Below are 19,605 nucleotides of genomic sequence, written 5' to 3' on the forward strand. Positions count from 1 at the left end.
GTAATAATGCAAGAAGACTCATACTATCGGTGGGAAGATAAAACTGTGGCGGAGGAATGAAGACTGAGTGTAACTCAACTTGTGGATAATGAACAGGTATAAGGTATTGCCCACTGTTATATTTGCCTGTAGAATGTTGTGAATTTATAAGAAGCCCTGTTGTTTTTTAACTGTGTGAAATAAGCTTACAGGTATTAGTGTTTGCTTGAATAAGCCTTAAAAGAGGACAAGGCCTAAACCTCCTATAGGGGTTCATGTGACGACAGTAGGTCCCTCGTCACAAAGTGGTTGCTGGCAGGAGCCTGCTGCTGAAAGGACTATTATATGCAATTCCTTTGTTTAAAAAAAATCCCTATAGAATTGTTTTCTTGTATCACCTTTAGCTGATTTTGCTCCATTTGGCATGTTCTGACTGATTTTTTTTTTTTTAATGAAAACATAAGTTATTCATGAAAATGTTTAGGACTGCGATAAAGTGTAATTTTCTTCATTAATATCTTCCGTCTACCATATTGCGATTGTGTATCTTTTTTACATGTCTAAGATTCTGTGGGGTCCTTGGCAGTGCCGTTTCTTTTGGCATTGGTAAGTTGCAGCTGTCTGTCAAAAGTTTGAAAGGGTGTCATTCAGTTATAACTTGCTCTTTAGAACAGGAACTAATGCTTCCCATTTGAGCAAGTTGGTTTTTAGGAGACATGTATGGGTTATTGAAATGGGGGCTAAAAACAGCAAAAATGTCTGTGTGTTTTTGCCTTGTTTTCTTAGAATGCACTTTGGCAAGGAAAGTCTGCAGATGGCAGACTGATTTTACATATATTGGTATTCCCCACCCCTGCCCCAAGACCATTTTTGTCACTGCACTTCTTCGGAATATATTGTTAGAGATCTTGTTAAGGGTGGCTAGGTATCTTGTTGAAGTAACAGCATTGCTGATTTTATAAGAACCAATGTATTTATCTGTGGAGGGAGATAACGGCTTTAAAAAAAGCAAGCCCCCAAGTTTAGTGATCCTGCCATGGCTTCCGTCACTCCGCTGCTGAAAGCTTATTTTGCTGGCAATAAACGGCATTAGACACAGAAAGGGTGTTAGGAACTCAGTGTGCTTGATAGATAGGAAGAAGCAACTCTGTAATTCAGGGTTGCTTCCTTGAAGTCTTCTACCTCTGTAGTACTATGTTTGTTTTTTTATTTCTCATTCCAGTCACAACTGAACGATCACCTTTATTTCGTGCTGCAGCACTGTCTCTCTGCTGAGCTGTGAAAAGCAATAGTAGCTAAAACCTCATTTTGGACAGAGTGAGATGTAGGTCGTTGTGTTAAGAGAGAGCATTTTAGCTTTTTATTTTCTCCAAAAGGAGCTCGTATAGGATTGCAATATTAAAACATTAATGTGAAAGCATAGGATTGTGATGACTGGCCTGTACTAAAACGAGTCAGGATACTAGAGAGCTTTCTCCTAAGTGGGAAAAATGTTGGAGCCTCTGCTTTTTGTTTTTAAAGAGGCTGGAGTTTTCATTGCCATCAGTGGGATTTGTGGGTGGCAAGAATTTTGAAGGGGGAAAAAAGCCTCTGTTTTGAATGGTGGTGGGACATGACCATTTGCGAAGCTGGCATGTGGGTAAGGGGGTAGGGTGGATTTTGAACCTTTGCTAACAATAGTGTGATGCTAATATGACTTCTACATGTTAAAATCTCATCCTTCCATCTCTTATGTGATGAATGCTTGCTGTAGCTAGTGCCCCATTGCAAGACCTCTCTCTACATGCTGCTACCATCTCTTCCCCTCCTAAGCATGATGAGATCAAGAGCAGGTCTGAGGTTCCAACACTTATCTTATCCACCATTGTAGGAGGGGAGAACGTTTCCTCCTCCTCCTCCTCCTCCTCCTCTTCGAACAGATCACTTTTACTACCTCTTCCCCACCATCACCCCCACCATACTATAGAACAAACTTTTCTATCTCACACAGTGTCATAGGATCAGGGAGGTCCCACGTTTTCAGTGAACCAATACTTTTGTTAAATTGCACAGAATCAACTATGCTTATGTGCAAGCCAGCTTCCAATAAACAGAGGTTGTGTAACAGCAGTGTTTGATGAATTGATGTCAATATATTTTACTGGCTTTTGTTATGCAGAAGAAGACAGAGTAGTTACACAAGACATCAGCAAGCTTAAAATTTGCCTATTTGGTGGAAATGTGTGTAAACACGTGGGGGGGGAGTTTTTTTTTTTTTATAAAAGGGGAAAGCATTATAGTGAGATCAACGAGAAATAAATACTCCACTAATTTCATTTAATGCTGACTTGTTTCTGCCTTCTGCCCCAGTCTGTGTAATGGGTTTGATATTATCAAGCTCATCACATTTTCTAGCTTATAAACTAGTGTGATTTCAAGTAACTGCTAAAACCTTATATTCTGGTGTTGTGCAACTGGATGTTGTACCCTCAATGAAGAATTCTTTATGTAGATTATATGCTTTCTGGTTCCAGTATAAAACCAATAATGCTTCTCTGTGTTGGCTTGGTTTTTCCTGTGCTCGTATATTGTGGGTTTTATGTCAAACAACTGGAGAAAATGAAAACTCTCAGGGAGTTAAAGTCTATTATATCTTCATGTTGAAACAGATTATAAAAATGTCAGAATCAGTATTTCCGTCTGAGCACTAAATATTAGATAATTGCATTTATCAAAAACATCCCTGCTGTGCAAACTTATACATGTCTACTCAGAAATAAGCTCCACTGAATTCATTCCCAGATACGTGTGTGTGTTAGATTGCAGCCTTAGGCTTTACTCAGAGCACACACATTGAAATTAGCATGTCTTAAGTTAGATCCATTAATTTCAGTGCATCTACTCTGCCTGAAATTTCGTTGAATTAACACGCTTACTGTTTAAAAGGTTTTTCTAAAATCAATATAGATCTTATTACAGATCTCACATCTTTATTTTCACACACAAATAGCTATACAAAACATCTTTTTCTCTTTACCGTTTATGTGGAAGTGCATTTCAATTTTCATGCGAAGCCTTTTTAGTAGTGCTGTTTCTATTCAGAGAACAATTCTTCGTTCATCCAGTGGTGGTTTTTGCCTGACTGTTGTTAAAACTGCTCTATGAAAGCTGCAGTAAGGAAAGCACACCGTGCTTGTAACTGCTACTTTGTTTGCCTTTGGGAAGAATAAACTAGCAGCTAGCCGTGAGAGGTAGAAAAGGAGAATCCCCAGTACAGTCAATGACCCATTTGCACAGGGGTTAGGTTCCTGGCCCATGTGTCACCGGAGTACACATAAGCCCTCTCCCCCCGCCCCATTACGCCCCCCCTTCTGTGCATGCATACACAGTCATATGTCAGTTGTACGTGCAGAAATGGGTCATTGCCTGTACTCCCAGAACCTGTGCTGAGCGGGTCTTGCCCCCCAAGCAATGCGGAGAGCTTAAAAGCTTGTCTTGCACCAGGTCCATTGGGTTACCCATCATGAAAAGAGCTTTTAAGCTCTCTGCCTTGCTTGGATTTAACTAATTTCTGCTGGCCTACCTTCAACCTTCAACCACATGCTTGAAATCACACAAGCTTAAATTGTGTTAGATGTGATCATACTGCAGTTAAGCAGAGAAGGCACACGAATATCTGATTTCCTTAAAATAAATAAATCAGAAATTAAGCAAATTTCTGCAACGTCCTTGATTGGGCTTGCTTGACAGCTGTTTCTTGGAAGTCCAAACTTGACCAGTTCTCCTACTGTCTGAGCACCACATTGCTGACGTTCTTGGACTGTAAAGCATTTAAATCTAAAGTTTTCCTGCCACTTTGTGTTTCTACTGTAATTTTTTAAAATTTTATTTCCAATACTTTATAATATGCTTTTTGAATTTCATTTTTTGTTTTGAAAACACTCACTATTTCTTATTTTTCAAGGTCCTCCATAGATTTCAGCTTCTTTAAAAGGAATGTATTTCTTATTTTAAATTCTGTGGCTGAGTTTGAAATAAGGACTTCAGAAAAAGGAGAAATCATAAGTGAATTTACAACATAATCCTTAGGTTTTCTTTTTTAAAATGTTTGGAATGTCTGGGTTTTTTATGCATGTCGCAAAACATTTTTTAAATAGCTCTTTGGAAGTTACAAAATAAATTTATTCAAAACATTTTCTCAACTTTGAAGATTTTGTTTTGATCAGTAGTTACATTTGTTAAATTAAGAATTTCTCATTAAAGACAAACTTCTTTGAAGACCAGTGAACGTAGTTTCTTCATTCCAAGAAAATTTTATTGTGTTGTGCTAAAGATTCTTCGTAAGATCTTGAGCTGTTAAGACTTTCAAACTGTATGTTAAAATAATGCTACATGGCCTATTGTATACTCCTAATCCACAACTATTTATTTAGTGCTTGATGAACAGCAGTCTTTATTTCACTGGGATCTTTGCAAGGCTGCTACTTGAGACTCACTAAAAAGGAATGAAAATGACACTGTAAAGTTGCAGTAACAGAACTGTTGTCTAAAGTCTCTCTCAAAGAACATTGTTCTGGCTGGTCAACAGACGACTTGAAAATGAGCCAGTATTACATGCGTACGTGACTGGGGTTGTTAATGTTGCCAGTAACTGAAGATGATTAATCTAAGATTCAGTCTATAGGATCCTGTAATGGTTATAAGGGGTTGCTCGTGCAACCCCTTATAAGTTACCGCCACTCCTGGCTAGGTAGCCTGGTTAAACCTGTCCTGGCTGGACAGCCCTTCACTCCGTGGCTGTTCAGTCGCTAGCAGAATGCGTCAGTGGGCGTTTCTTGAACTTCTTCCAGCAAAGAAGTTCTTTGACGCCAAGTCTACGCCTACTTTCCCTGCGCGTTAGTCTTCTGCGCAGGGTGGGTGTGGGTAGCGGAGGACCCGTGCTCTCCCCGCTGGTCTCCAGCGAAGAGTCTTGGAGCCCCCTCGCCGATTCTCCCATCTGTCCTCCTCTATCCCTGGTGTTACGCTGATTTCCTTCCCCAGCCGATGAGCTCCCTCTCTCCCTGCTGGGCCCCTCTCCAGCATCGCTTGAGAGCCTTGCCTCCACCTCTGGCTCCGATGTCAGTTCCCTGACAGATCCAGAATTAGCCAAACGGAAAGTTAGTTCAGGTAAAATTAGAGGGTTGGTTTTTTTTAAAATGCAGCTGAGCAAAATTGTTCAGACCAGTGAAGAAGTGAGCTTTTAGCACTTAGGTGCTAACTTTATTTATTGCCCCTTGAAACCCTTTGTTTTCTGGTTCATCCTTTTGCTGCTCTCACTAAAATTTAGCAAGACACCTGCAGAAATAGTTTTTGATTTTTTAAAAAAGAGATTGGTGTATTATTAGGTGATAGTAGGGAGACATTCATGCAGGTTTCTCAGAAATAATAGCTGAATGGAGTAACAAATTGTGCATCATCTTCACACGGGTGCATTATCTTTTGGCCTTCCTTGACTTCTAGAAGTGCTAGTGGACCGGCCATCGTCTTAGAGACATTTGAAAATGCAGCCTGCAGAAATCATCAATGGACTGGGCTTGTGTATGTTCATCAGCAAGAATGTGTGTAGAAATTAGTCAATGGTTGATTGAAATTAACCTCTTGCGCAGATTCTTCGCTCTATAAGTGGTAAAGAATGAAAAGTATAAATGCAGAGCCATGTTCATTGTGGAAATCTAAAAACTCTGAGAAAGGTCTATAAACCTCATTAATGCAGCCTTAGAGCAGGAATAATCTCATACTAGATTTATTTTCTATGCAACACAGAGCTACCACTTGTTTTCCCCCTTGATAGCAGCACCAGCATATTCACTGTCAGAAGTTCAGGTTTGGAGTTAATCTGTAAGGAAAATTGCTCCCTTGCAGTTTCCTATGCAGATTTAATCTGCTGCCTGAATTACTTTGTAATGAAATTTATGTATACCCCTTCCCTTCCCTTCCCTGGCCCCTCTGATAATTACATTTACAAACCATTGTAAGATACTTGTAGTAGAAACCAGTCTGTTCCATTGACTTTCACAGTTTAATGTTTTGCTGAGCCTCTCAAGCAGACAAATTGCATCTTGCCCCTTAATATGCACATACCCTAATTAATATTGTATTAATATTGTATCAGTGTTTCCCTCGCAAACATGCACAGGCCAGTTTGCTCAGAATAGAATCTTCCTGGTGATAACTACAGCTGGTTTGCGCTTCAACCAAAAAACCAAGTAAGTGGATCATTTATTTTTATATGGGAATGTAGGTCATTTTAAAGCATTTTGAATCATGGTTGCCTTGCAGTTTATGCAGGGTTCCTGACAGACCATGCATACCGCAGACTACAGTATTTAAGGCAGAGGCCACTGACCTTTCTGGGCTCATGGGAACTTTTGCAAACTAGAATTGTCATGGGGATCATACAACACTCCTCTGCCAGCAATTAGGCTTACAAAAAGTGTTTTTGCTTCATTTCAAGCCTAATTGGTATGTGTGTATGATTTGCCTCCCTAGTTGTATTCTCCAGATCACTCCCCACCCTGCAACAATGAAGAGGGTGGGTTTTTCTGGTGGAATTGGGGGTGGGGAGAGACATCTTCTATTGGAACCAATAGTAGGCTTTTTTAAAACAAACAAACAAACAAACAAACCCCTAATTGAGGCAGGAGAGGGGTGATGGGGGGCAGGAGTTATAGTAGGGAGAGGCCCCCAAAACTGCCACTCACCCACAGCAATTAGGCTCAAAAGAAGCCTAATTGTGTATCTCGGTAGGATATTTTTAGAAAGGGTAGTTAACCTCACCTTCCCAATTTGTATTTCAAAAGCCATTGGCTACAATAGAGCTGCCTTTTCATGGCTAATTTCGGCAGAAGTAGAGTTAATACAGAAGTTTGAGGAGAAGGTATCACAAGTTAGGCTTTTTAAATACAAGTCTCTAAACTTCATACTTAAGGGGGCTTGAGGAACAGACAGGTTTGGGGAAGAGTGTCAGTGTTTTGAGGGTTCTGATTTGCCGTGCCTCTTAATTACGTTTGGCTTACATGAATGTCTCCCATTCCCATGAAATGACATGTTCACAATACATACCACAATATGTATGAAGTATACTGGGACCCATGTGCTCTGCAACTTTATCATAATTTACTGTAAGGATTGGTGCATTATTTTTTTTTCAAATTCATCTTGCTAAATAAAGGCTTTGGGACATGTTTGATCATGAAACTACTGCCCTGTGACAATTAGGTTTCCAAAAGTAAATGGCAGTAGGAAACATTAAAGTCTACAGACACAGAAGACACACTGAGTGAAATCAGTTCTAATATATAAGGGAAGCACTGAGCCAGAAATGATGTACATAGGAAAAGAAAGGAACTGCTTTGAGCAGCCTCCTTAGTTCCCTTAAACCGGGGAGTCTTGAACACTGTGCATGTCAGTAGATTGAGAAACAGCCCAGAAGAATTAACAAGGCTTTCTATAATACAAGACGTCAGACCTCCCTTCAATCTTGAAGCTTGTTAAAAAGTCAAAGAATCATTTTAAAGGTTGACAGATGAAGGATTGGTGGCCAGGATTAAGCTTATACACCTATTAGCATTATTACCATCAAATAAATAATACAATTTTTGACACTACCAGATCTTGGGACTCGTGTAGTAAAACTGTCTTCAGCAGCAGCAGTCAATGAATATTTCCCTCCACAAAAGTAATTTAATGTGTAAATAAAAAACCCTCTACAGTCTTCTTTGGCAATCACTCATAGCTGAGTAAGACTGTCTTCCATGAATATGGTGTTAACGGTGTGTCCGTAATTAACTGGAAGCCAATTCTGGATCCAGTGTATTTTGTTTGCAGCTATAAGGGTTCCTATGTACTGCCACCTAGTGGACAAATACTGCTGTCCTACCATTACCCAAACTTGCACTAAGCAGAAAATTTGCAAGCTGTTTCAGACTTTTGCAGCATATGCACGTAGGAGAACAAAGCACAACTTAACACCACAAGGGCATTCTTAAATAGTTCAGTAAAAATACAAAATACATTTCTTACTTGGAAAATATAACCACACATTAGTAGAAGAACACAGCTGCTTGTGAAATGTTTTGCACTTTAATTGTAAAAAAAAAAAAAAATCCATCAAAAAAAAATAATCCCGATGATTCCAACAGTGCTTGAAACCCAAGTGAGTAAGAACAATGGAATATTTACATGCAGAATTTGATACAATTTTATGTACTAGATTTACTTTTTTAATCATTATTTTTACACCTTTTTTACATGGCTTAAGAGTTCTTCCTTTCCCATCTGGTATCCACTCTTTTTCCACGTGTCCCGCAGCTGCTGCAAGAGTATCCCGATTTCTTTCCCGGATGAAAACCCCATTTTTCTTATGTCGTGGCCACTTACAGGAAAAGAAGGGACAGACCACTGTTGCATTTCCTTCAGAAGAAGTCCTTCTCCTTGGTACTTCAGAAGCTCACAGATTCTGGATGCTGAGTCAGCCTCCCTTGACTTCACAAAACACACATACACACATCATAACATTGTGAGAGACCTGAACACAAGACATCTGCAGCAGCAGTGGGTGGCGTAGCGGGGCTGTGTTGCACAGCTGAGTCACTGAGCATACCAGGACAGACCAGGGCACAAATATGGTGGCATGGTGCAAATAAACCAGAAGGGGTGCTGGCTTGGCTTTGCTGCCACATTTGCAACATGTTGATCTCACTCCTCTCAGTTCTGGTATTCTGCAGTGTCTTGGCTGAATGGTCAAATGAGCATTGCAGCCAGTCACACCACGCTGTATACACAACAATTTTTACTGAACAGCTATACATTTCCAATACAACACCAACAACTTTAAAAGCCTTTCTTTCTTGGCTTAGATTCTAAGCAAAGTTAATCATGGAAGTTTGTGTAAGGCCAGACCTGGGGAATAATGTGTCAACCTTTTGAACTGCACCCATGATTCTCTCCGGCTCTAGCTTAGCCAGCGATGTTTCGACATAGAGCCTTCACAGCTAAAATTCAGGTAATGGTTATGTCTAAATGGGTATAAAGAGGTAGACAAGCTAAAGTGCACTCTCTGTGTATTTTTAAGAAGCCAATTCCCATTTCCTTATTGCCTTCATCCCAACCAGTAGGTTTTATCTGCTTTGGGGAGACAATGCGGCACTGGTAGCTAACAGCAGGTTAATACAGTCATACCTTGGGTTACAGCCGCTTCAGGTTGCGTTTTTTCGGGTTGTGGACCACCGAAGCCCAGAAGCACTGGAATGGGTTACTTCCGGGTTTCGGCGGTCGCACATGCGCAGAAGCGCCGAATTGCAACCTGTGCACGCGCAGACGCAGGTTCTTAACGCTGCGGGTTGTGAATGTGCATCCTGCACGGATCACGTTCGCAACCCGAGTGTCTACTGTAGTAATAAAAAAACCTGAAGAGTTGAGCACCTTTCAAGAAAAGCTTCTGGTGCAGTATTTTTTAAGAAATGTTTGACTTTTTACTGTGTTTCATAATTTGTTGGAGGCTGCCCAGAGTGGCTGGGGCAACACAGAGCAGTGGCATGAGGATGATGATTATGGTAATAATAATAATAATAATAATAATAATAATAATAATAATAATGTCACTTACATCTATAATGAACTCTTGATATGGTTTGAGTGGCTCTGTGGTATCAGTAGCTTTGACCAAGTCTCTCCTGTGCTTCAGCAGAAACAGCGCAAGGTTTTTTTCATCTTTTGAAACTTTCAGCCTTAGGTCCAGTTTCGAGACGTCATCTGGCACCTTTAACAGTGATGTTAGAACGGTCATTGGTTTTGGAAAGAGATTCTGAACATTTTTACAGACTGTGTCAAATTCCTGCAGGCTCCCATTAACAGGTAATCCTGAGGGAGACACACAAAAAAGGAACATGAGAATAATGAAACCAAGAAATCAGAAAAGCTGTTTAGAAAATGGCAAACAAGAATGCAGTAGCAAGTGGCATCATTAGTCCCAAACCACAACCGGTTGCCTTGCAGCAGCACTGGGACAGGGCAACTGTTGGAACTACTGATGAATGATGTTCTACAACCAATATACAAGCAGGCTGTTAATGCGAGTTTGACTTAAGTCTAGCAGGCAAGGCTACGCTCTTCTGCCTTAAGGGCTATTATAGTTGTACCTTGGAAGTTAAACGGAATTTGTTCCGAAAGTCCGTTTGACTTCCAAAATGTTTGAAAACCAAAGCGCGGCTTCTGAGTGGCTCCTGTAGCCAATTGGAAGCCCCGCTAGATGTCTGGCTTCCAAAAATAGTTCGCAAACCAGAACAGTCACTTCCGGGTTTGTGGCATTTGGGAGCCAAGATGTTCGGGAACTAAGCTGTTTGACTTCCAAGGTACAACTGTATTATTATTTACTAAATTTGTTAGTCACTTTATCTTGTCCAGGGCAACCCAAGCAACTCACAAGCAAACAGACAAAAAATCCCACATTAAAACCAAGAGGGGGAAAATGTACAATAGAAACATCCCACCCATTTCTGAAAGGCCACAGACTGTAAAAGGCCAAAGGCCTGGTTATAAACGATAGTTTTTGCCTGGTGCCTATCAGAGCAGTTTTAGATACACTGCATGGGCATAATAGTTAATGCAACACACCCACAGGAGTGCTATTGTGCATCTGTGAGAACAGAATGCTGCACTAGATAGATCTATGGTCTGATCTGACAGGCCCTTCTTGTGTTCAAACAAGGGAGAGAGATATTCACTGCAGGTTATGTCACTGCAGGTTTTCCCCACTGCTACCTCTGGCTGAGATAAGCATTACTGCTATGTAAAACATAGCACTTTACCTATATAGCCAGCCACATCCAGTTCATACATTAGGCGGATGAGATGATTAACATGGTTTCCAACAAGAATTTTTTTCAACTCCACCCAAATCCTCTCGCCCGATATTCCAGCCAAACCTTTGGCATTATCTTTGATTGCTTCCAGAGTGTCAGGTTCGTGGTGGCCAGGTTTTTCTGCAATCCGTCCATAAAATCTGGCGTGGGTGGGAGGGAAAAGAGAGAGAGATCACTTTCAGTACCTGGAGCAAATCTGTTTTTATCAAATGTCAAGTTGGAATGCTGGTGGTCACCATTCCTCTTCAACCAGGCCTTTGGCTAATTATCAGTCTGTGTCATTTTAAATGTGTTTGTGGGAGGGGGTTTATTGTTTTTATTGTGTACTTTATTGTTCTGCATTTTATGCTGTGAACCGCCCTGAGATCTTTGGAGGTAGGGTGGTATACAAATTCAATAAATAATACAGGTGGCGACCATTTCATGCAACATTTCTGTTCCCGGCTCCCATTCTGCCCTCTTCAAGTTCCAAAAGCACCTATGTGTCAGGGTCATGCTCTAACCAACTGAGCTATCCTGTTGGCCAACTGGACGCACCTAAAATGGTCACTCACTGCCTGTAGTAAAAATAATCATTTTTGAAAATACAGACATTTGAGATGCAAGTACCGCATACGGATATTGAGTAACCTGAAGAGAAAAAGGAAGAGGTGAATGAACAATGCCTTGGTGCACTGTCTCAGTGTGGGTCCACGCCCCCCTTGGGTGAGTGAAGAAGTGACACCGTTCAAAAATACTTGTATACTGCAGTTTCATAAAAAATACCAAACTAGCTCCAAACAATTTTATATGCACCATTAAAAACACATAAAACTAAAAGCATGAGCCACCAGCTAACTTTTACAGAAATCGAACCCCAGCCAGCAATCTGCCAGCTGTGTTTTGGACCAGTTGTAGTTTCTGAGTTGTCTTCAAGGGCAGCCCCAATAATCTAGTCTGAAAGCTACCTGAAGTATCGCAGAATTCTTAGGTAATCCTCTTGTATTCTCTGGTTTGCATGTCCGACAAATCTGACTTTGTTGTTTTTTAAATCATCATAGCCGTTGAAATAATCATACAGTGTTCCATCCAAACCTACAAAGCAAATAAAGGCATGAGTTTACTTCAGTTCACAAGTTTACTTCAGTGAAGCATTTTTGATAGAGGTAGGCTGCCAGAAAGTTCAACCATTGTTGCCTACATGCCAAAATAACCTTCTCAACATGCAGGCCTAATGAAGCCAAAATGGCACCATGCGACAAGAGATGAATATCAGCAGACTTGAGGAATCCCAAAATATGCGGAAGTACAAAAAGACTTTAGGAGGAAGGGGGCAGGGAATAAAAAACAGCCCAGTGAGAACTGAGCTTGCTCAGTGGCCACAGAACCCCAAGAGTTTGTTGTGGGGAAGGGGGAATGGAGGAACAGAGATGGGAAAAGAAATGAAGTCTCCTGGAAATGGGCAGGGCTGCTGTCTGAAACTCTCAATGTGAGCACTCCACACTGAAACTTTTGTGCTGGGTTCCAATTGTCCATGTCACATAAACTAGTCAAAGAAATAATAAATACTGTTTTTTTGTTACATTTATATCCCTCTCCCCTGTCAGGCAACTCAAGCTTGCTGCATATATAGTATGTGGGTCCCAGGAATTTTTCAATCTGGTCACTGAGCAGACCCCCAATTACTTTTGACAAGCGAGATGTAGCAATTGACTTTGGACCAAAGATTTGTCCAGGTAAAAAGTTGTGTGGGTGGCCTGGCTCTAAACTAGAATGGCACATCAGAGGGTTGTGAAGGGGAGTTACCTAAGAACATAGAATTGATTGTTAGATCTCTCCTCTCAGCATCTTTTTCCCAGTCAGTTGTAAATTCCACTTCCGCATGTCTCCCATCAGTAACCAGATCAAGTCTAAGCGTGGTAATTTCAAAGTTCTCCTCATGGAGCTATAACAGAATTTTGTAAAAGCATTTGTTCACCTTTTTGATAACAGCACCCCTTTTCATATGGAAAGAAACTAAATTATTTGCATGTCCCATTAGACTGCATGCAACCTAACTGTTAACACAACGTGTTTATTAACATTCTGTATACTGAGAATCTGTCCTTAGCTATTAGGATATTCACAAATATTTGCAGACACTACAGTAGGACATCTAGTGGAAGGGTGGTGGAGATTCACAGATAACCACATTTAGTGCCTGACATTTCTAGAAACAAATTTGAAGTAAATAATACATATTTATCTAGGAAAGCAGGTTAAAGAGCAGACTTTCCCAGCCTGGGACTTGCAAAATCTTCTTACCCTGGCAGTGATAGTTCCATGTTTTTCTCCTCTGTTGTTGATCATTCGGACACCTGCAGCTTGGAACATTTCCTTCATCTCAGTAGGAGTAGCAGTGGTGGCAAAGTCAACATCTTGTGGTTTCATTCCATTGAGCAAGTCCCTTACTGCACCTCCTGCTATCCTCAATTCATACTTTGCTTTTTCAAATAATTCTGGGCAGTGGAGGGAAAAAACAATCATTAGCAAAACTTTTTTTTAAAAAATCTCGAGAGTAGTAACTGCCACTTGTACTAATTCAAGCCCACTAAAGTTGATGTGATTTCACTAGCAGAAATGATGATTCCATCTAACAGTTAATAAAACCAAGACATCTTGGGTCCATTTGTGCCCTCTCAGAACAGAAACAGTTTATTTCAGCTCTAAATGACTTTTCTTGTACTGAGATGAACCAACGCTAATAAAAGGATTGGTGCAAACCCCTTCCCCCAGCAGCAAAATTCCCATTTCATTTCTGATGTCTGTTATCACTCGTGCCCTGGGGGTTCTTCTACACTCCGCTGCCAGCTGGGTCCTCAACAACCATAAAACCATAGAAGTAATAATAGAGAAACGTTAGTACCTGCAACGCTCTTCAGTCCTGGTGTGAAGAGGGACTGGAATTCGGAAGACTCTAGTTTCATGGTGCCTAAACACCGCCACAGGATTTTAACCCCTGTACTGCTGTGTGGGGAGAAGGGAACACCTGCTTTACAGCCAAGAAGGAGCAGGTGATGCCACATCTAAAGAAAAAGGGCACAGGTGAGTATTTCAAATATTTCATTCATTTAATAATACTTCTATACCATTTTCATAAGAGGCTCAAAATTCCCAACGGGCTACACTTGCTAAGCAGCTCAGATAGTTTGATTCTGGGCGCATAATTTCTCTCTTATGCCGTCCAGCATAAGAACACCACGGCATGCCTCAAATGGAAAGAAATTTGGCAAATGTTCATGCCCCGCTGAAGTGGCTAGGTTAACCCAACCCATGGGTATGCTGGAAGTACAATTTTAATCAAGTCTGCAGATGCTATCATGCACAGAGGGGGAGATGGGGAAACTATTGCCCTTCAGAGGCCTCTGTGGGACCGCATATTCCCTACTCATGATGTCTACTTCTCTGATGAGAGTTGGGGGAGAAAGGTGGCCCCGAGTAAGAACGCAAAAGGCAAATTCTGGAAGCTACTGCTTTACATGCTCAGACCAGACAGCGAGGAAGGGCAGCGGGTGGGACCCCCTTGGAAGGCAGGTGGGGGGCAGGTGCCTCCCTCTGACGTGGGCCCTCCGCACGCCCGCTCCCCTTCCCTAACTGAACTATGCGGAGGCCTGGACAGGCGAGCATGGATAAGGCAGCAAGCTCCGGGCGCGCAAAAGCTGGTTGGGATACAAGCAGGGGCGAGGAGGACCTGCGCAGCCTGCAGAATCTCAGGCTCGTGCATTTGGGGACGGAGCACTTCCAGCAGCTTAGCAAGAGGAGGCGGAGGAAGGGGCAGCCACACTCACCCAGGCGCTGGCTTGCTTGCTTTGCTCGCTTCCACCCGGCTAGCACCTTCCGTCGCCGCAGCTCCTAGCAGGAAACGCGTTGTTGGGCTTCAAAACGAAGCGACGGAAGAGGAGGAGGAGGAGGAGGAGTAAAAAGGTCCAGGCCGCGCTCCTCCTCCTCCTCCCCGGCGGCGGGTTGGCGGAGCCGCTCCTCCTTCAGCCCCGGCGCTCCGGGTGGGGTCGAGCTTCGAGGGGCGGCCTTTCGCGCGCGGGTTTTTGGGGCGCCTCCGTCTTTCGCTGAGGCTCCTCTGTATTGAACTCCTCACCCGGCGGGCGACAGCGTGGCTTTCCTGAAGGGCTTGTTTATAGTTATTTATCGCTTCGCACAAAAGGTTTGCGCCAAAAATTAGCTTAGCAGGGTGCTGCTGCTGCTGCTGCTGTCGTCATTATTGTTTTCCATTTATTTATTTATGACGCCACTTTTTCCTCCGACAGGGACGCAAGGCAGCTTGTGGAGAAAATTAGGGTTGTGATATTTCAAAAAGTAAAAGACACCCGCAAAGCTGTTGAGCCTTTTTTTTTTCTTTTTTTGGAAACTACCAAAATTGTTAAGCATTTTTTGGCAACAAACCCAAATTGTTGAGCTCCCGCCCCCCCCCCCTTAGTAATTTTAAGCTTTTGGAGCTGCTTTAAGCTTTAATTTTAAGCTTTTGGAGTAATTTTAAGCTTTTGGAGCTGCTATCGCCGCTTCGTCAAAATTCCCCCCTGACCATTTTTACACCCGAAAATAAGGGCATGTCAGGAATTTTCCTGACGTTTGGCAAGCCTAATAAAATAAGAACAGCTCTAAACACAGCGTGTGGGGGCAATCATTTAATCATTTAAAAACAATTGAATCTGTATACTGTATATAACATACAGACTAAGCAGCAGGACACCAGCCCCTCGTAAAAGTAAGTCAGTTTCCAGAAGGACGCACTTTGCTTCGTAATTTTCTAGAAGCACTGGAGAGTTGCATTTTTTCTTGTTTTAAGGAAAGCTCAAAGAGTCTGGCATCCCCAACGGACCCCAAATTGGCGACCCACGTCCTAAACAACCAGCCTCCACTTGCTTTAATCCGGGAATAACAGAAATGGAAGCTTGGTGGGAACTAAGGAACAAACCAAAAAGCTAGAATTCAACAATGGCAATGCATTGTTTGCATGTAAAAAATAAATGTAGCCTTGTTTCAACTAAATTTTACTTGAGAGTAGACCCATTGAAATGAATGAGCATGTTAGAGATACCTTTGCTGAGTAACAGTTGAATACCACCCACAGTATAAAAACCTGATGCAACACAATTTCAACTGAGGGGGAAACAACTATAAAGTTAGAAAGGAGGAAGGTTTCACCCTATTAAAGGAAATCTTATGTAAGATGTACAAATCTGTACATTAACAAAAAAAACCATCAAAAGTCATTATTAATACTCCCATTGTACATAGAAATGGAAAACAGTAAATGTAAGGGGGGTTATTAATTTAAATTTATAAAAGTTTCTATAGTGCCATGCCATAAAATATCAATGTTAAAACACGAAAGACCATTTAAATAATAAAAAATACAGATAATAATTATGGTGACTGACTTACCGGTAATCAATATAAAAATTAAACAGCTGTAGAGGCCTGTTGAACTTGCAAAACGTGTTTCCAAATTCTGTTTCCAGGTTTTTGCATGTTTTGCTATAACTATGTAGGACATAATTCTGGTATTTATACAACCATTCCATTAAAAGAACACAAAAAACTCAGCCAAATCTCCGACAAGTGCAATCATACAAAATCTATAGCATTATGTAAAATATTTTTACATTTTCCAAATGTTCTGTAAGTTGTCTCAGACTTAATACTTCACACAGTGCAAATCTTCAAACTGCTGTGTACAGTATTAGCAAGGAACATTCCATATTGCTTTCTGAAATGCCTTGCAGAATGCTGTGGTGAAGCATGTCTGGCATGATCTTTAACCACTTTTTTCTGGTTCATAAGCTTTTCCTATGTAGCTGGATGATGAGCCATTTTTACAATTGGAAGAGAGTCAAGGGTAATTTGTGATGCAGCATGAAGAGCTCTTGTGTACAGTACAGAGAAAAAGCAAAAGTCTTGACAGGGTAATGTCAACCCCCTTAGAGCTGCCTGCAGGACCATTCTAGATTGTAGCCTGTATTTTGTCATGTAAAGCTTGAAAGCTGAAGATAAAATTATTCCTAAAAATTAGGTCCCCAAGTCAAATCCCAACTTTAACAGCTTCACTAGAAGAAGAAAAAAAGTAGACTGAAATGGAAGTGAAATGAAATTACATTTTCTACTTCAGGACCTAAATATAGCCATCCACTTCTGTGAATCTTTTCAGGTGCTACTCATTTCTCCAGCCTCATAAATTGACACACAACAGTCTTCTACATGCCTCAATCAGTATTTCTCATGAAAAATAAAATACCATAAATTAAAACTTCAGTAGTTTATACAGTATACTTGTTTACATACTAGATTATAGAAATTAATAGATAACTATCCAGCACAACTACTTTCACGTACACATTTGTCGTTCTTTTTGAGGTGTGTTCCTTAGTTTTATATTAACAACAAACCCTCCTGTTTATTGTTACCATTCATGTGGTTGTGACTTTGCTTTCTCTTTGCTCAATGCCTTGTGTGTTTTCATCTGTGCTGATCGATCTGTGTAACAATGCTCTCTTTGCTGATAGATTCTTTGATGCGATCATGGCGATTATGGTCTAGTTATCTCCTGGTTTACCTTGCTCCTGACATAAACACAAAACAAACTTTTAAAAATAGACTAGCACAGAATTTTCAGTTTATTTTTTAAAAGAACTAAGCAGCTTTTAGTCTCAGAAAGTATTAAGTTGCTGTTTAAATGTATTTTTGTGGTGAGTATTCTCTTTTCTTTCACCTCATTATTGTATGTCCACTTTGTATAATAGAGTAATACTGTCCCTGGCTGAAAAAATCCTTCAGAAATCCACTGTTGCAGCTGAATTTTTTGGATGACTAGTCTGAGTTGCCATTAAATACAACGCTCTAGCTCATCTCCTTCCTCGTAAATTCTTCATGTTGCTTACCAACTGTTCAAGTTGGCTTCCCCTCCCAGCAACTGTTGTTCATAATTCAATTTTCCTATAGTTTCAGTTATCAGCTAGCCCAGTGATGATATTCTCCTTGATTGATTTAGAGCATTTGCAGAGATAAAAATTTCATATCTATCACCAATGGAGCTCTGAATGGAACAGAAAACTTGGCTCTCCAAAATGTGGACAGGTGTACACAATTTTCCTCTTTTCCAGGCTGGTTGCTGTCTTTGGGCTTGGGGATGTGGAGTATGAAAGGCCAAAGGTTAAAAAATGATAGTGCTAGCAATAACAAACCATGCAATCAAGCATATTGAATATTGATTCCAAGAGGGCAACTTTTGCACAGTGTGTTTTCATGCAAAAAGCAGTGACTGGCAATATTATGTTAGATGGCCTTATGGTTTGATTCAGGATAAAGCAACTTCCTATATTCCATGGGTTTTCTTCGGAAAGCCAGGGTGGTTCAGAGGATTGTGTTACAAATTGGAATTCGAAACATGAAAGCTGAATTAGAATTTACTAACTGTTGTCACTTCTCTGGTCTGCACAGCAAGACCAACCCCTTCACAGTGTCTGTTTCCATTGTTACCCATGAAGTTATTGTCTCTCAGTTGCATATCTTGGAAATGAAAGTGAATGATTTATGTCATGTGTCTGCTGTGATTATGAATGGTAATTTGAATATGCTTTGTCTGTGAAAGAACTATGAAAGATAAGTAATATCTTGAGACAGTGTACTGTACAAAAATACCAGTTCAGTGGTGCCTCGCAAGACGAAATTAATCCGTTCCGTGAGGCTCTTCGTATAGCGATTTTTTCGTCTTACGAAGCAAGCCCATTGACAGCTTAGTGGATTAGCGCTATTAGCGGTTTAGTGGCTTTTAGCGATCAGCTGTTAAGTGGCTTATCAGCGGATCAGCTGATAAGCGGCTTAGCGGCTTAGGAAAAGGGGGGGGGGAAGGGAAAAAACCCCGCAGGAACTCGCAAGACATTTTCGTCTTGCGAAGCAAGCCCAAAGGGAAATTCGTTTTGCGAAGCACCTCCAAAATGGAAAACCCTTTCATCTAGCGGGTTTTCCGTCTTGCAAGGCGTTCGTCTTGCGGGGCACCACTGTTCTCCAAATATACACAATAAGATTATTATTATAAAAATATTTTTGGAATCTGGTATGCCGTGTGGTCTTTTGAGCCTCTGGTGTGATGCAAACTCCTGTACTTTTTAGCTTTGGTGGTGTTTACTTCGCAAGCTTCTCCCATAGAGGTGACTCTTATTGTAAAGGGCACACGAAGGACTTTTTAGGGGGAGGGGAAAGAGCAATGTAAAGAGTCATTTTTCCTTTCCAAAGAATCTTTGTCATGCTGAATTTGTCTTCCCAACTATACAGGGTAAATTGTTGTTTTGACCATGACCATCTGTCACATTTGGATGATCATATCTTGGCTTACTAAACCAAAATATGAACAAGCTTTGCTTCTTTCTTTCAATGAGTGGGTTAACAAACTAGGAAATCTTCCATTAGCCATAGTTTCCAGTTCCATTTGTGCTAGGAAACTGTGGTTTCTGAAACCATTCTTTGTGGTTGTATTACTATCCTACCTTGTTCCAAAGCCATTCACTATAGTGTCTCGGCTCAGATGAACCATTAAATTTTAATTACAGAACAAGTCTGCCCTGCGACTTGGAGTAGCAGATGCACTGCGACATATAAAGCACCACCTATCACCACAGTCTGCACCTTTGGCAGGTGAAGCAGGAGCTTGTGTTGTGGTAGAATCACCAATGGAGTCTGGTGGAATGAGACCTCTGTTGAATCAAAACCCCTATCA

The 19,605-nt window shown here is 41.1% G+C and overlaps 1 protein-coding gene across 2 annotated transcripts; it reads right to left on the reverse strand.

The window, feature by feature from the left end:
- Positions 1-8,059: 8,059 nt before the first annotated feature.
- On the reverse strand, positions 8,060-14,793 carry TRNT1 (tRNA nucleotidyl transferase 1). Of its 2 annotated transcripts, none has more exons than XM_081853587.1 (8): positions 14,666-14,793; positions 13,744-13,844; positions 13,143-13,336; positions 12,645-12,783; positions 11,807-11,933; positions 10,806-10,999; positions 9,605-9,858; positions 8,060-8,481 (listed from the first exon to the last, which is right to left on the reverse strand). In XM_081853587.1, exons 2-8 carry the CDS (start codon positions 13,802-13,804, stop codon positions 8,233-8,235), a joined length of 1,218 nt encoding a protein of 405 aa, XP_081709713.1. In that variant the 5' UTR covers positions 13,805-13,844; positions 14,666-14,793; the 3' UTR covers positions 8,060-8,232. The 2 variants fall into 2 exon arrangements, with proteins under 2 accessions (XP_081709713.1, XP_081709712.1); XM_081853586.1 differs by having other exon boundaries at positions 13,744-13,903; positions 14,666-14,791.
- Positions 14,794-19,605: the final 4,812 nt, after the last annotated feature.

This window comes from Podarcis erhardii (assembly GCF_964252035.2).
Source record: "Podarcis erhardii genome assembly, chromosome: 2".
Lineage (NCBI taxonomy): Eukaryota > Metazoa > Chordata > Lepidosauria > Squamata > Lacertidae > Podarcis > Podarcis erhardii.

What these genes read in the sequence shown, in the direction of transcription:
- TRNT1 (XM_081853586.1), bottom strand. Translation starts at nt 13,903, where the DNA reads ATGTGGCATCACCTGCTCCTTCTTGGCTGTAAAGCAGGTGTTCCCTTC. An exon ending in AGAATTCTGCGATACTTCAG is followed by an intron (nt 11,000 to 11,806) that starts GTAGCTTTCAGA and finishes CACCCACGCCAG; the next exon opens with ATTTTATGGACGGATTGCAG. An exon ending in ATCAAGAGTTCATTATAGAT is followed by an intron (nt 8,482 to 9,604) that starts GTAAGTGACATT and finishes TGTTTTGTGAAG; the next exon opens with TCAAGGGAGGCTGACTCAGC.